Source organism: Sorex araneus, chromosome 4 (assembly GCF_027595985.1).
Source record: "Sorex araneus isolate mSorAra2 chromosome 4, mSorAra2.pri, whole genome shotgun sequence".
NCBI lineage: Eukaryota > Metazoa > Chordata > Mammalia > Eulipotyphla > Soricidae > Sorex > Sorex araneus.
Window position 1 is genome coordinate 179,278,955 of NC_073305.1, and position 15,571 is coordinate 179,294,525.

The following is a 15,571-nucleotide window of genomic DNA, read 5'->3' on the forward strand; positions in this document are numbered from 1 at the left end:
TTGGTTCTAAAGAGCTCTTGACTGATTTACTTGCAAGCTTCCTTTCTTCCCTTATCCAACAGCTTCCTGAAAGTTACAAGTTTAATTCTAGGTCTGAGGACACACTCACCCCTGTTCGCAAGACATTACCCATCTCACTGCCTGACTCAAATCTGCTCCTTCTTCAAATTGGGTATCATTCTTTTTTAAAGTTCAGATGAGTTTTAAAATTTTACTTTGATATATTTTTTAAGCGTAGGCATCATGATTTACAATTTAGTAGTATTTCACTCATCCTGTGCTCCAACACCACACGCACCACCTAAAAGTCAATATCCGTCAACCAATGTCCCCGGGTTACCTCTCCATTACTCCCCATCCCCAATGTCCCCAGGTATTTCTCCATTACTCCCCACCCCCAATGTCCCCAGGTACCTCTCCATTGTTACCCACCCCCAATGTCCCTGGGTACTTCTCCATTACCCCCCACCCCAATATCCCCAGGTACCTCTCCATTACTCCACACCCCCAATGACCCCGGGTATTGGGGGTGTATCACTGTCATTCCATTGTTCATTGATTTGCTCAAGAGGACACCAGTAACGCCTCCATTGTGAGACAATGTCCCTGGGTACTTCTCCGTTACTCCCCACCCCCAATGTCCCCAGGTTCTTCTCCATTATACCCCACCCCCAGTGTCCCTGGGTACCTCTCCATTACCCCTCACCCCCTAACATCCCCTGGGAAACTGAGCTTTGCAGGCTGGCTCTTGGGGACTATAACTATTGGCCATTTGTTTTTCCATTCCTCTGTTTCTTTATAACCCGCACAGGAGAGATTATTCTGTATCTGTCTGCCTCTTCCCGACTTCACTCCCCAGGTACTCTCCGGTTCCACCCACAGATCAGGGAAGTGCAGAGTTTCATGTTTCCTTATAACTATAGAAAAATCCATTGTGTTTATATACTAGAGCTTTGTTGTTGCTGTTGCTGCTTTACCCACTCATCTGTTTCTGAGTATTTCTGCCTACCACAGAGATGCTGGCTCTGTGCAGATTAAGCCAGTGTGAGCACAGATTGCATGCTCTGGGTCAATGTGTGAAAGGAAGCTTTCCGTGACTCCTCCTCCAGGCTAGTGGCCCCCGCTGTGTATTTCCTTTCCAGGATTCCCGGGCTGCTCCTAGGTAGCTTCTATCATTAGCTGCCAGTCTCGGCTACCTGACTCCAAACAGCCCGAAGACACAGACTGAGCTGTTTGGCTCATCACTCTCTTTCTAAACAGACGGATGTTGTCAGAAAAGTGGTAGAAAGTTAAGAGAAACAAAAAGAGGAACAATGAGAATAGCTTCCTATTTGGAGGGTCTGGTGGAGCTTCGTGGTCAAGGTGATTACCAGAGATTGCTAATGAGCAGGAAGTGGTCCAGCCAAAGCCCCCTGAAAGGATGCCCAGCTTAAGACCCATGCCAAAGGCCTGGCAGACTGAGACTTTCCATCTCTCAGCCGAGACCAGGAGACCCTCAAGACCCCACCACAGCTCCACTCTGCCCCCAGTTCCCAGACAGGCCGAGGCACCCCTGCCTTATTAATTTGGCCCAGCAAGACATGCAGTCTATGTCTCTTCCTCCTAAATTCCTAGAATTGACCACGCCACTTCCTTTCTGGGATAGGCTAAAATTATTTTATTGTCTTTATATGATTGGCTCAGAACATTTCATAGTTGATCTAAATTACTATATGGATTTGTTTTGTTTAAGTTGCAGGGCCTCACTTGGCAGTGCTCATGGCTTACTCCTGGCTCTGCACTCAGGGATTACTCCTGGCAGTGCTTGGGGGATCCTATGGAGTACTGGAGATCTATCCTGGGTCAGCCACATGCAAGGCAAGTGCCTTATTTGCTGTATTATCTCTCCAGCGCCACGATATAGATTTCTTATCCTTTTTATGTTATTGACTTAGAATAATTTTATGGATGATTTACTCCAAAGATGGATATATGCTTTCCCCCAAAGCAAACATTTTTCACCTAAAGTACCCCAAAATCATGCTATTAAAAAATATCCTCTGGGACTGGAGCGATGGTACACCGTGCACTAAGCAGAAGCCAGGTTCAATCCCCAGCATCCCTTCTGGTCCACCAAGCAGGGGCGGGAGTGATTCCTGAGTACGGATATGTGAGTAACCCCTGAGCATCACCAGGTGTTGCTCCCCTCCACCGAGAAAAACAAAAAATGAAATTAAAAGTATCCCTTAAAAATGCCAGACAGGGGCTGGAGCAATAGCACAGTGGGTAGGGCGTTTATCCTGCACGCGACCGACCCGGGTTCAATTCCCAGCATCCCATATGGTCCCCTGAGCACCTCCAGGAGTAATTCCTGAGTGCAGAGCCAGGAGTAACCCCAGTGCATAGCCAGGTGAGAAAAGAAGAAAGAAAAAATGCCAGACAGACCTCATTCTTGAAGGCCTCCACTGTGTCACTGTGTCACTCAAAACAGTAGGCTGTCTCTTTTCAATCAACTGGCTTTGCTCTAGGTTCATCATTTTAACTCTTGGTAAATTCTTTGGCCACACCCCGCTGTGGGTGGAGCCTATCCTCCCAAGCTGCCGGGGCTAACTTACTTTAAGCACCGATCTTGCATTGCTGTGATCTCCTGCATGGGGGGTAACTCTTCTCCAGTGGAAGGGGTGGCCTCGTCCTGGAGCATGCTCAGAGCTTGTTGCTGCAACATGCCCAAGGCGGCCTGCTGCTCCTCCAGCTCCAGGAAGAAGGTGTCCTGAGACTCCAGGAGACTTAGGAGCTCCGTTTTGGAGGCTTTCTCTGCTGAACGGCCAGGCAATTTGTCTTGCAGCTCATCAATCTTTTCCGTAGCTTTCTTGACCTATGCAAGGAAACATATTATAACTCTCAAACCTAAGTACACTGGGGGGGAAATAATAGGGGCAGTTGCAATAAATGCCACATCTGAACACTCAGGCATCAAAGCACATCAAAGAGGATGGTGTACACTCTGAGTTTCAGGAAAGTAATCTCTTCCTGAATAGGGAGGAAAGGTCGCTGATGGTTTTCAACTTTGGTCTCAAAAGAATATCAAGGCATACCACAGAAAAAAAGGGTTTTGTTTCTTTTGCTTTTAAACTAAACAGATTCAATATATCCTCTTTCCAACTCCTAAAATAATGCGAACTGCATCTTTGAATCTTAAAAGCAGAAGTGGCTTAAAACATGGAACATGACTTAAAAAAAAGGGAAGGAATCAAATACTAGACTTAGGAAATGAATTAAATTCCTGTTCTTTTTTTTTTTTTTTGGCTTTTTGGGTCACACCCGGTGATGTTCAGGGGTCAATTCCTGGCTCTGCACTCAGGAATCACTCCCAGCAGTGCTTGGGGGACCATATGGGACACTGGGGATGGAACCCGGGTTGACAGTGTGCAAAACAAACGCCCTCCCCGCTGTTCTGTCACTCTGGCCCCAAAATCCTGTTCATTTTCTTAGCAAGGACAAAATAAGTGATATAGTTTTTTTCACAGGCAAGTAGAATTGTCTTCCTAAGAGCAAAGCAGACGTGGTCTCTTTTCAAACATTTATTTGCTTGATTTTCTTTCTTTCCCCCATTGAAGCTACATTGCTAATAGAAAACCTACACTGGATTGTTCTATGAAATTTCAGTTTGCACAACTGAAATCAATCTCTATCCATACGTATAAGTATAGAATGGATCTATGCAGTTTTTCCTCACTGCAGGTTCAAATCTATCTACCATACATTTGTCTCTTGTGTACCAACTTGGTTTTCTCGAGTAACTGGATCCTGAGTAACTGGGACTACACTCCACATCACATGATGAATTATGCTTCATTATTTGGTTTAGATGGCATTAAAATGAAGACTTCCAGGGAAAAAAGAGGTATTAGTGCTTCAGATAGGCAAGAAAAGGGGCCAAATGCCGCTTTTCAAAGTAGAGACAGCCATGGAGAAAATAATCACTTGAGCCCATCCAGAGTGGCAGTTACCTTGCTATTAAAGCTCTTCCACTCGTCTACAGCATCTTCCAGAATCTTCTCCTGGTCCTGGGCCACTGCACGGAGACGTGCCCAGCGCTGCCACACGGTGGTCGTGGACCTGCCAATGGTGGCCTTGCTGGCGTCACTGCCAGCCTTTTCCAGCTGTGAAGCCTTCTCTTCAAGGGCCACAATTTTCTCATGGAAAGAGTTCACTAGTGACACTAAATCCTAGGGTTGAGAACAGGACAAAGGGAAAGAGAGTCTGTCAACATCCTATGCCTTTTGGCAAAGTCCAAAATATCTTGCCAAGGGAAATGTTCTGCTAGACAATTTGTTTTTTCTCCAGTAACTCTCACTTTTACATTTAATTATTCTTGGAGATAGGCTGGGAGTTTTTCTAAGAACACAGTAAATATCTATATTAAAAATTTATTTACTGGGGGCTGGAGCGATAGCACAGTGGGTAGGGCGTTTGCCTTGCACGCAGCCGACCCGGGTTCAAATCCCAGCATCCCATATGGTCCTCTGAGCATCACCAGGAGTAATTCCTGAGTGCATGAGCCAGGAGTAACCCCTGAGCATTGCCAGGTGTTACCCAAAAGCAAAAAAAGAAAAAAAATTATTTACTGGGACTGGAGAGATGATACAGGGGTTAAGGCATTTACTTTGCACGGGGTCGACCCTGGCTGGACCCCTGGAATGTACAGGGTCTCCTGGAGCACTACCCGGAGTGATTTCTGAGCAAAGGACCAGAAGGAAGCCCTGAACACCCACCACCAGATGTGGACCCAAAGTCAAAAGACAGAATAACAATACTGACTCAAACATTATTTACTACTTGAGATGATTGGACTGGAGAGATAGCATAGTGGGTAAGGAGTTTGTCTTGCACGGGTCAACCCCGTTCGATTCCTCCATCCCTCTTGGAGAGCCCTGCAAGCTACCAAGAGTATCCTGCCCGCACAGCAGAGCCCAATATGCCAAAAACAGTAACAGGGGCCGGAGCGATAGCACAGCGGGTAGGGCGTTTACCTTGCATGCGGCCGACCCGGGTTCGATCCCCGGCATCCCATATGGCCCCCCAAGCACCGCCAGGAGTAATTCCTGAGTGCAAAGCCAGGAGTAACCCCTGAGCATCGCTGGGTGTGACCCAAAAAGCAAAAAAAAAAAAAAACCAGTAACAAGTCTCATAATGGAGATGTTACTGGTGCCCGCTCGAGCAAATTGATGAACAACAGGACGACAGTGCTACAGTACTACAGTATATAACTTATCCCTGGGATGTGTATCAAAGTTTAGTAAGTAGCATATCTTATCAGAAGCAACTTTCTCTGCAAAAGTCACTCCTTACACCCAACTGTGCATGTCCAACGGGAATCATTCAAATCATCAAAACATAAAATCTTTAAAGCATTTAATGGATTCAAACTGCTCTGAAATGTAATTAAATATTCTTTACATTTAAGGCTTATGGGACGCTGACCTGCTTCTGGAACTGTCTTATTATCTGCATAGTAAGACAGTCAATGTTTTGTTTGATATAAGCATACTCTTATCTATAACTAGCAGAATGACAGTGACGGAATTATCAGAACAGCAGTGACACTTACCTTGTGCTCTGACAATTTCCCTTCTGCTTCCTGACCGGAAGAAGTCTTCAACAGAGAAAACTCTGACAACTTCTTTTCCGCATCATTCATCAATGCGATAACCTCCTCCCTGGCTTTCTGGTAATCCTGCCACTGGACTGCGCATCTTGGGAAAGTGGAACACAAACCAATCAGCAAGGACAAAGCACATTTCCATGCAGGGTGCAAGGCTCAGGTCGCACGAAGCGTACGTGAGCAGAGTGAATGCACCAGTGTGCCTCGCTGGAAAAGTCCCATTTCCTAGGAGAAAACACGTTCTAGTAAAACACAAAGAAAGAAACCGCACTGAGTACCTCTGCAGGAGATCGAACTGGGCGTGGGCGTCCTGGGTGAGTCTCTGGCTCTTCTCTTGCAGGGATGTTAGTTTCTGGGCCAGACCCTCTTTCCCGCTGGGCTTGATGAGGGGGTCCAGGTTGGCTACCAGGCCTTGGAGCTCCTCCAGATTGCTTTGAAACTGAGCCTCTGTGCTGAAAAACTCCATGTGGCTTTTGAGATTCTCCTCCGCGCTCTCCACATCCAGGCCATGGCCTGTGAGCTGCAGCATTTCCTGCGCATCCTCCAGCCAATCGTTAGCCGCCTGGAAGACTTGATAGTACCTTTGACACTGGCCGTATATTTCAGTCAAGGTAGCCTGAAGGACAATCAGTGCAAGCACAATCAGCTCTCCCTTGAAATGGGTTTGCAGGAAGTAGACAAATTCCCCACTCTCTTCTCCAGCTCTCAGCCATGTGGACATATATGTTCGTGGATAAGTTCGTATGGTTTAGAGAGATGCAACCCCTCATCATCTTCCCCGTCTCCATTATTTTTGTTACGTAATCCTGTCATGGCAGTTCAATATATATATATATAAACAATGAGGTAAATGGAATAGAAATGAGTGTGGTCTCTTGACTAGTTCCGGAACTTTCCTCCCTCTCCAAAGAAAACCAATAATGCTGAGTAATGGGGAGCAGACAGAATATTTCCTGAAACAAAACAGTGTCTCGTGGGATTCAAAGCATTACAGTGCCAGTGGTAATGCAACCCGGGATAGTGATGTGGAATGGAGCGAGTGTAGAAAGTTCTTAAGAAATTAAAAATAGAACCACCGTACAATCCAGCAGTTCTATTTCTGGGAATTTTCCAACGGAAACAGAATCATTATCTCAACGAAGGGATCTGTCTGCCCATGTTGGTAGCAGCATGACTCATAATAGGCAAGGTATGGAAACAACTTAAGTGTCTGTTGACAGACAAATGGATTAAAACAAACGGGGTGGCATACACTCACAGAACCTTACACAGACTAGAAGGAAATGCTTCCCTCTGTGACCCCATGCATAAATCTGAACCTGAGGAATATTAGGCTAAGGTGAAATAAGTCAACCAAACAAACAAATGAACAAAAGCAGATCTGGCATCTAAAAAAAGGAGGGAAAATTCAAATTCATGCAAATAGAGAGTCATAAGGAATCTCTAGGGCTGGGGTAGGTGGAAATGAAGCTGGAAGTAGTTAGTGAAATGTTACAAAGTTTTAAATATAAGTTGAATGAGGTCTGAGGAGAAAAATGTATTACATGGAAACTATGGTTGAGGAAACTGGTGATTGAGTTCTACAAAATAGAAAAGCAGAAATTTTCTCACCAAAAAATAGCCGGAAAAAAAAAAACATGTGAGCTGATGGATGCACTTATTAACTTAGTGGGGAGGGAAGGGTCCTGTCAGAGTGTGACCTATATGAGATACTCTGTGCTCTCTAAGTATTTCATTCATCAATTATCGCTCAATAAAGCTGGGGGAGGAAAAGAAGTATAATAAGGCAAAGCTTGCCAGAGCAAACACAGGCTCTGAAGTGAAACAGTAGCCCTCACGCCTGACCTGACACTTTAAAAGTCTTTGAGACCAAAAAGCTGGCCTTTACGCAATGAAACCCATTCAAATGTAGGAGGAAAAGGACACTGCCATTGGCCATTGGCATTGGAACTGTTGACAAAACCACCCTTGGCCAGCAGAGAGTAAGGAAATGGCAGAGCAAATAGCTGCAGAGTGAACACTTCACTGTCGTAGCACTGTAGCACTGTTATCCCATTGCTCATCGATTTGCTCGAGCGGGCACCAGTAACGTCTCCATTGTGAGACTTGTTGTTACTGTTTTTGGCATATCGAATATGCCACAGGGAGCTTGCCAGGCTCTGCTGAGCAGGTGGGATACTCTTGGTAGCTTGCTGGGCTCTTAGAGAGGACAACGAATCAAACCCGGGTTGACCTCATGCAAGGCAAACACCCTACCTGCTGTGCTATCGCCCCAGCCCTTCCCTGTGAAGCTGGAACACTTCACAGGGGAGAGAAAGGAGATGCAAGGCAGAGTTAGGATGGAAACAGAAGTGCTCAGAACCACAATCTCAGGGGCCTTGCTCAGGACCATCCATCCGACTGTCATTTACTGGAGTCAGAATGCCTAAGTAGATTCAAGATTCAGGCACAAAATCACCAAGTGAACACTTGTATGCTTACATGGCAAATACTTGGCAAAAAAAAAAAAATCACAATTCTAGGCAACTTTGATGAACTCTTTTCTCTAGATAATATGTATCCTACACCTAAAGCTATAGAGAAATTTAATTTTTTAAAAGAGGTCTTAAATCAAGACATAAAGTTCCATATAGACTAAACAGACTCTAAGAAGGTGGAATTTCATTTCTATTTGTTTTTGGAAGCAAAATGGTTTTTACTGAAAGAAATTTACTTAGAAAGGCATGAGGGGAGAGAAAGAACACGGATTTGAAGGAGCAAGCCTGAAAAAGAGAGAGTGAGTATTTAGGAGAAAACAAGGGTCTAAAAGAGCGAGCAAGATATGAGTTTAAGAGAGAATATGGGCAGGGGGAATTTGAGGGGTGGGAGGAAACTCAGGACTAATCTTAGGCCCTTCTGCCTGCATCCCATTGAGCTATCTCCTTGGCCCTGGGTAACAATCTTTATTATGTAAAAATTCTGATTTCCAACTTGCTTGCTTTTTTCAAGCTCATTGCTCTCTCCCCCCCCCTCTCTCCCTCTCTTTCTTTCCCCCATTTTTCTCTCTCCCTTTCCCTCTCTCCATCTCTTTCTCCCTCTCTCTCTCTCTCTCTCTCTCTCTCTCTCTCTCTCTCTCTCTCTCTCTCTCTCTCTCTCTGACTGAATCACCAGGAGATAATGCAATACAAAGCTTGTTCCGACTGGGTTTTCGTCACACTGTGTTCCAACATCCATCCCTCCACCAGTGTAATTCACCTCGTTCCCAGGAGGCATACATATTCAAGCAGTGTTCATTGAAAAGGAAGACATTTCTATTACGAATGCACTGAAGTCTATCACTGTTAACAGTACTATTACTGTGTATTTCTCTGAAAGATAAGGGATGACTGAATAACAGCTAGAGGGATGTGCTCAGAGAAACTCCACAAAACGAATGTCAGCGCAATGCAAGCATTCCCTGGTGTCAGCATTGGAGATGATTCTACAACTAATTTAAGGGGCTGGAGCAATAGCACAGTGGGCAGGGCACTTGTCTTGCACTCAACCTACCCAGGTTCGATTCCCAGCATCCCATATGGGCCCCCGAGCACCACCAGGAGGTATTCCTGAGTGCAGAGCCAGGAATAACCTCTCCACATCGCCGGGTGTGACCCAAAAAGCAAAAAACAAACAAACAAAACAACAACAACAACAAATTTGAAAAAGGAAGTACTTAAGGAATCAATGCTCCATAGGTGAAGGGAGACAGATATTATGTGGTGAGGGTATTGTGTTGGACTGTTGTCTGCATGGAACCCTATTATTAACAGTCCTGTAAAATTGTAAATCATAATTACCATATTTTAAAAATACATATAATGCCTAAAATATTCTTAAAAAATTGTTCTTTTAAGGAATCAATGCTGAGGCCAGAGAGATAGCGCAGAGTGGGCAGGGCGTTTGGCTTGCTCGCAGCTGACCCAGATTTGATTGCCGGCCCACCATCTGGTCCCCTGAGCCCCACCACGAGGGATCCCCGAGCACAGAGCCAGGAGTCAGCCCTGGGCCCTGCTGGGTGCGGCACCTCAACCCAAAATACCACCCAACTAGAGTCATCAACGCTAACCCAGAAAACAAGCCCCCAGGCCACTGCCCGGGCCTCTTTACCCATTTAGGCAGAGCACTAAGCAAGGAGTCCACCGACCTGCCGGGCGCGCAGCGCTTCCTCGACGGCGCCCTGCAGCTCCGCCAGCTCGGCCAGCGTGCGCTGCAGCTCGGGCGACACCAGCTCCTTGGCGCGGGCCACGCGCTCCGTCTCCTTGTCGCTCAGCGCCTGCATGATGCGCAGGCGCGACTGCACCTCCTCCTGCTGGATCTGCATCTTCCTGATCTCCTCCTGCAGCTCCTGCAGGCTCAGCTCCAGGCCCAGCGGCCCGCCCAGCTCGGCCTTCACGCCCCGCAGCCAGTCCCGGGAGCGGCTCATCTCCGTCTGGAAGTCCCGGCTCTGCACCAGGCGCCGCTCGCACTCGGTCACCGTGGCGCCGATGCCCGCGCTCAGCGCCCGCAGCTCCTCGCGCCAGGCGTCCAGCCGCTGCTGGGCCCGTTCGTGGGCGCCGGGGTCCAGGTGGGGCAGCAGCTCCTCCAGATGCTCGGCCACGCGCTTGAGCAGCGTCCCCGAGTCCTGCACGCTGCCCGCCAGCGCGTGGTACATTTGGAGCTTCTCCTCGGCGGGTAGCGTCTCCTCGTTCACTTTGCCCTGCTCCGTCCTCACGGCCTCCAGCTGCTGCTGCAGCTGCTGCTGCAGCTTCTCGTGCTCCTGGTACGCGCTGACGGTGTCTTCCAGGAAGCTGAGCCGCTGCTCCGTCTGGCGCTTCAGCCTGTGGTACGACGTGAGCAGCTGCAGCATCCTGTCGGCCAGCCACGGTTGCCCGGTGCTGCGAAAGCTTTCCTTCTTCTGGTTCAGCTCGTCCGCCGCGGCACCGAGGCCGGCCACCTCGCCCGCGAGGGTCCTGCAGGCCTCCTGGAGGGCCAGGGCCTCCTCCGTGGCCAGCTGCGCGGGGACCCGGCTCATCTGCAGGAAGCGCTCTTCCAGGTCCCGCAGCGACCGGCCGGTGAGCTCGATGAGCGAGGCGTACTCCCTCCGCGCCAGCGTGGCCTCCTGCACCTTGTAATACTTGTCCTTGGCCAGGGCCACGATGACGTTGAACTGCTGGGGCAAGGCGCTGAGCTTCTCGCTGAGGTAGGCGTGGTCCACCTCGTTGAGCGTGGGCAGGATAGCCTGGCCGGCCCGCTGCAGCGCCAGCAGGAGGTTCTCGTACTCCGGAGACTGCTCGAGAATGTGCTGGTAGCGGGCCAGCTGCGTCTGCAGCTCGGCGCTCTCGTTCATGAGGTTGATCTCGGGGAAGGTGACGATGTCCGCCTGCTTGAGCCAGTGGCAGGCCTTGTCGAAGTCCTCCTTAAAGTGCTTCCTGGACACCAGCGACTTCTCCAGCTCCTGCAGCCGCTGGCTGCACCTGTGCAGGACGCCGTCGTAGACGCTCTGCAGCTCCTGAAGCTTCCCCAGCACTTCCGTCTTTTCCTGCTCCGTGACCCCCTTCATCACGTCGCGGCCCTGGGCCCAGAGGCCCGTGACCTCCGTCTGGTACGTCTTGAGGCTGGCCTGGGCCCCCTTGCAGGTTTTCACCTGTTTGCTGACATCATCGGGCAGCAGGCAGATGTGATCGCGGAACATGACCTTGCGCTCGTGCTGCTGGATTTGGCTGGTGGCCTGGGACACGGCCGTGAGGAACTGGGTTTTCTCGGCCAGCGCCTTGTTCAGGTACTTGCGCCTCTGACCCACCAGGTCGCCGAGGCAGTTCACGTGCCCCTGGGCCTCAGACAGGGCCTTCTGGATGACCTGGCGCTCGTTGAGGCCCAGGTCGGCCATCACCCGGTCCGCGTCCTTGGTGAGGGACTTGAGGAGAAGCTGTTTGGCCTCCAGCTCGCTGCAGAGGGTGAGGTGGTCCAGGAGAAGGCTCTGGGCCATGTCGGGAGGCGGGCTCTGCTGCAGGGCCTCGGCCACGCCCGGCTGCTGCTCCTCCGCCCACTCCATCAGCTCCCGGAGCCGCGCCCGCACCACGTTCAGTTCCTCCAGGTTGGTGACGGACACCTGGATCTTCCGCTTCACCAGGTCCTCGAGCTGCCGCCAGCGCTGCTCCAGGTGGCCCGTCTGCTCCTTGACCAGCTCCTGGTCGTCCACATTCAGGTGCTCCATCAGCATCTGCTTTTGGGCCTTCAGCGCCTCCACGGCCGGCTCTCGCGCCTGCATCGCCAGCGTCAGCTGCTTCAGTACGTCCAGGTGGGTGGCGGTGCTCTCGGCGTCGGTCCTGCAAGCGGAGGGAAAGGCAGAGAGGCAAGATTGGTCCCGGGCACCTGCTGTGCAGGGGCGAGTGGTGGAGAAGGACACTCGCCCCTGTCCTGCCCGCGGAGGTGAGTTACACAGGATCACCTCGAGCAGCTCGGTGCCCGGGCTCATGGGCAAAAGTACTAGGATCATGATGGAGTATGAAACATACACAGACATTTGGACCTCACACGGCAGTGCTCAGGGCTTACTCCTGGCTCGGTGCTCAGGGAGCACTTATAGTTGTGGCTGAGGGGACCTGGGGATTAAACCCAGGTCAAGTGCATGTAAGACCTACCCACAGTCCGATTCTCCAGTTCTGAGACCTGCATATTTTTTACTTCAGAAGCTGACTCAGCTCATATGGTCTAGATATATCTCCTCAACGTCTTTGAGGCAGAGACTGCCCTACCATTACCCCTCTTAAGGGTGGAGGTTGGATCACACACAGCAGTTCAGGAGCTACTCTTGGCTCTATGCTCAGAGTGGCCTTGGGTGGTGCTTGGGGACCCTGTGTGGTGACGGAGAGAAGACCAGTGTCCCTGCATGTCAGGCAAGGGCCTTCACTCCTGTGCTCGCCTCAGTTGCATCTTGCCTGTGCTTTTAGCTTCCTCTGGACCTACACACTGAAGAGAATTGGGTAGTAACATTCCCGGGCAGGATTTGTAGAAACACTGAACATGGAGATGTATTGATTCTCTGCATTCTGGAAAATCATGGGAAGAATTTAATAACTGACCTAGGATTTATGCGTTTGGTCATGGGACGATGCTTCAACAGAATGTTCCATGGTGTAATGTGCAAGATAAAACCAATGATGCCAATGGTTACTTGGAAAATTTTAGATTTTTTTACTTATCAGTAGAAATATTTTAAAATAGGTGTGTGGGGGGGTCATAGAGATGATATAGGGGTGAGGACACATCCCATGAATGCTCCAGACTCAGATTGACCCTGGCACCAGATGGACTCCTGAGCATTGCTGGTGTGTCCTGGAGACAGACTCCCAGCATCCCTGGGCATGGCCCTGGTCCAGCATCATGTTCTCAGACCCTAGTACCGATCTGGTGGTCCAGAGTCCAAGTACTGTTGGGAGTGGCCAGGGGACTCCTGGAACTCCACTGGGTGCCTCATACCACAAAAATAGGTGCCGAATGCAAAGAATACTCATGCCTTTAGTTACGAAGCACATCTGAGACTGTGACTATTTTCATTTACAAAACGATGAGTCCTACAGAGTGAAGAAAAGAGCTGGCAGGCAGGACACAATGTGCCACTAGGGACAATGTCTCAGCTGCTTTAGGCCGGCCGGATGGAGGGACGATTTTAACTTGTATTTAAGAGTTACAATAAATACAAGATCTGGAAGATACTGACTTGGTTTAGGCTGGTGACTAGTAAAATATTGAGCACCAAGGCAATATTATGAAACAAAATTAGAATATTTATATATACACACATATAGTTATTTACACATATATATATGTATATATAGTTTTTATAGACATGAATAATCTTCAGTGATTAGCTTCCTTGATAATATTGTTTATGGTGATTTAACTTCCTCAAGAACATTCCATTTCAGGTGCTGGAGCAATAGCACAGCGGGTAGGGCATTTGCCTTGCACGTGGCCAACCCAGGTTCAATTCCCAGCATCCTATATGGTCCCCTGAGCACCGCCAGGTGTAATTCCTGAGTGCCAGTGTTTACTCCTATTTGAGCCAGGGGTAACCCCTGTGTTATGTAATGCTGGGTGTGACCCAAAAAGAAAAAAAAAACAACAACAAAAAAGAACATTCCATTTCAGCTTTAATTGATCAAACTGGGGTTGACTACAAGCCCAGAAAGTGCCTTAGCCGCTGTACTATCTCTAACACAACATTAAGTCCTTTTTATTTGTATCTGGGGCCACACCCTGTGATGCTCAGAAGTTACTTGTGACTCTATACTTGGGAATTCCTCCTGGCACGGCTCAGGGATCATATGGGATGCTGGGGGTGGAACCTGGGTCCGCCACGTGCAAGGCAAGCATCTCCCCCACCGCATTATCACTCTGGTCCAACATTAAGTTCTTAATAATCCTCTACCAGGACGAAACATGAAGGAAACTGATACTCAAAACATAAGACATTTTACATTTTTATAGGAAAGAAAAACCTTGGGTTTTCTATTAGAGAGAGCTACCAGAGAATGTCTCTTACCTGGCCAAGCTATCCCATTCTGTCGTGAATTTTTCTAAGAGGGCTTCCACGACATTCATGCACTCGTGGTAATCTCTTGTCCTCTGAAGGTCCTCTTCCCTCTGCAGACTCAGAGCGCTGGCCTGGGCACACAGCTCCTGCCACTGGTCATTCAGATGGGCGATCTCCTTGTGTTCAGGGGACTCCTGCTTCTTCGTTAACTTATTCACCTTCTCCGTAATCGCTGCCACAGACGCCTGTTTGCTTTGCAGTTTCTTAACGAACTCCTAGAGGAGAATGGCAATGACAGCACAAATATCTAGCATCAAAGGTCCAAATAGAGAGCAAAGAAAAGTGGAATCTCTCTGAGCCTGGTCACTGAAGGATGCAGAATGAACAAGTCATAAGGGACAAAGGGACAAATCTGACATTCTCTTCGAGGACACATTTTACCAAGTGTTTGGGGATCAAACACTGGCATTTTCTTTTATCGTGTTACTTTGAAAAGTATGAAGACAAACCGATAAACATAAAACAGTCTTAGAACTACTAAGAAAGCATAATTCATGTTCTATCTTAAAGTGCAGATGGAGTTTTCAAAACATATTTCAAGTGTCTTCTTTTTAGAAAAATATATAACTTATGCCATCTCTGGTCTTTTCTTTTTCTGTATATGTAAATCATATTTTGGTAGAAACATGAAATGACTCACTATAAATTTGCTAAAAAAAATAGGGGTCAAATATATACTGCCAGGGGTTGGGTGCTTGCCTTAATATGGCTAACTTGATCCCCTGGGACTCCACATGGTCCTCTGAGCACTTTCAGGAATGATCTCTGAATGCAGAGCACAGATGGGTGTGGCCCCCGAGTGAACAACAATAGGAAAATGTGGTTCAATTTCCAATCAACTGACAGAATAGTTTTAAAAAATTGCAGTTAGGTCAAATCTATCTGAAGTACAATTACATTCCTATTGCATTGAAAAAAATTGTTTATATTAGATATTGGGCTGGAGCAATAGTACAGCAGGTAGGGCATTTGCCTCGCATGCAGCTGACCCAGGTTTGATTCCTCTGTCCCTCTTGGAGACCCTAGCAAGCTACTGAGAGTATCCTCCCGCACAGCAGAGTCTGGCAAGCTACCCGTGGTGTATTTGATATGCCAAAAACAGTAACCGTAGGTTTCACAATGGAGACGTTACTGGTGCCTGCTTGAGCAAATTGATGAACAAGGGGAGGACAGTGCTATATTAGATATCATATATATTTAATTAATTGATGCTTTTACATCCTACAGCACCAGCAATACTGTGATAAAAAGCAAAAAACTTATAAACTGTTTAGAAACTTATAAACTCAGGTCCTGTTGGCTAAACCTTAGCAGCTATGTTTAGAAACAGACTT

At 48.2% G+C, this 15,571-nt stretch overlaps 1 protein-coding gene across 17 annotated transcripts in view; it reads right to left on the bottom strand.

The window, feature by feature from the left end:
* Positions 1-15,571, bottom strand: part of SYNE1 (spectrin repeat containing nuclear envelope protein 1) — a 561,745-nt gene that overhangs the window by 222,787 nt on the left and 323,387 nt on the right. For all 17 annotated transcript variants that reach the window (XM_055134197.1, XM_055134196.1, XM_055134206.1 and 14 more), the window contains 6 exons: positions 14,187-14,452; positions 9,807-11,967; positions 5,923-6,260; positions 5,591-5,735; positions 3,990-4,208; positions 2,595-2,854 (listed from right to left, as the gene is read on the bottom strand). In XM_055134197.1, the coding sequence (XP_054990172.1) occupies positions 2,595-2,854; positions 3,990-4,208; positions 5,591-5,735; positions 5,923-6,260; positions 9,807-11,967; positions 14,187-14,452 (3,389 nt within the window). The remainder of the gene's footprint in view (positions 1-2,594; positions 2,855-3,989; positions 4,209-5,590; positions 5,736-5,922; positions 6,261-9,806; positions 11,968-14,186; positions 14,453-15,571) is intronic.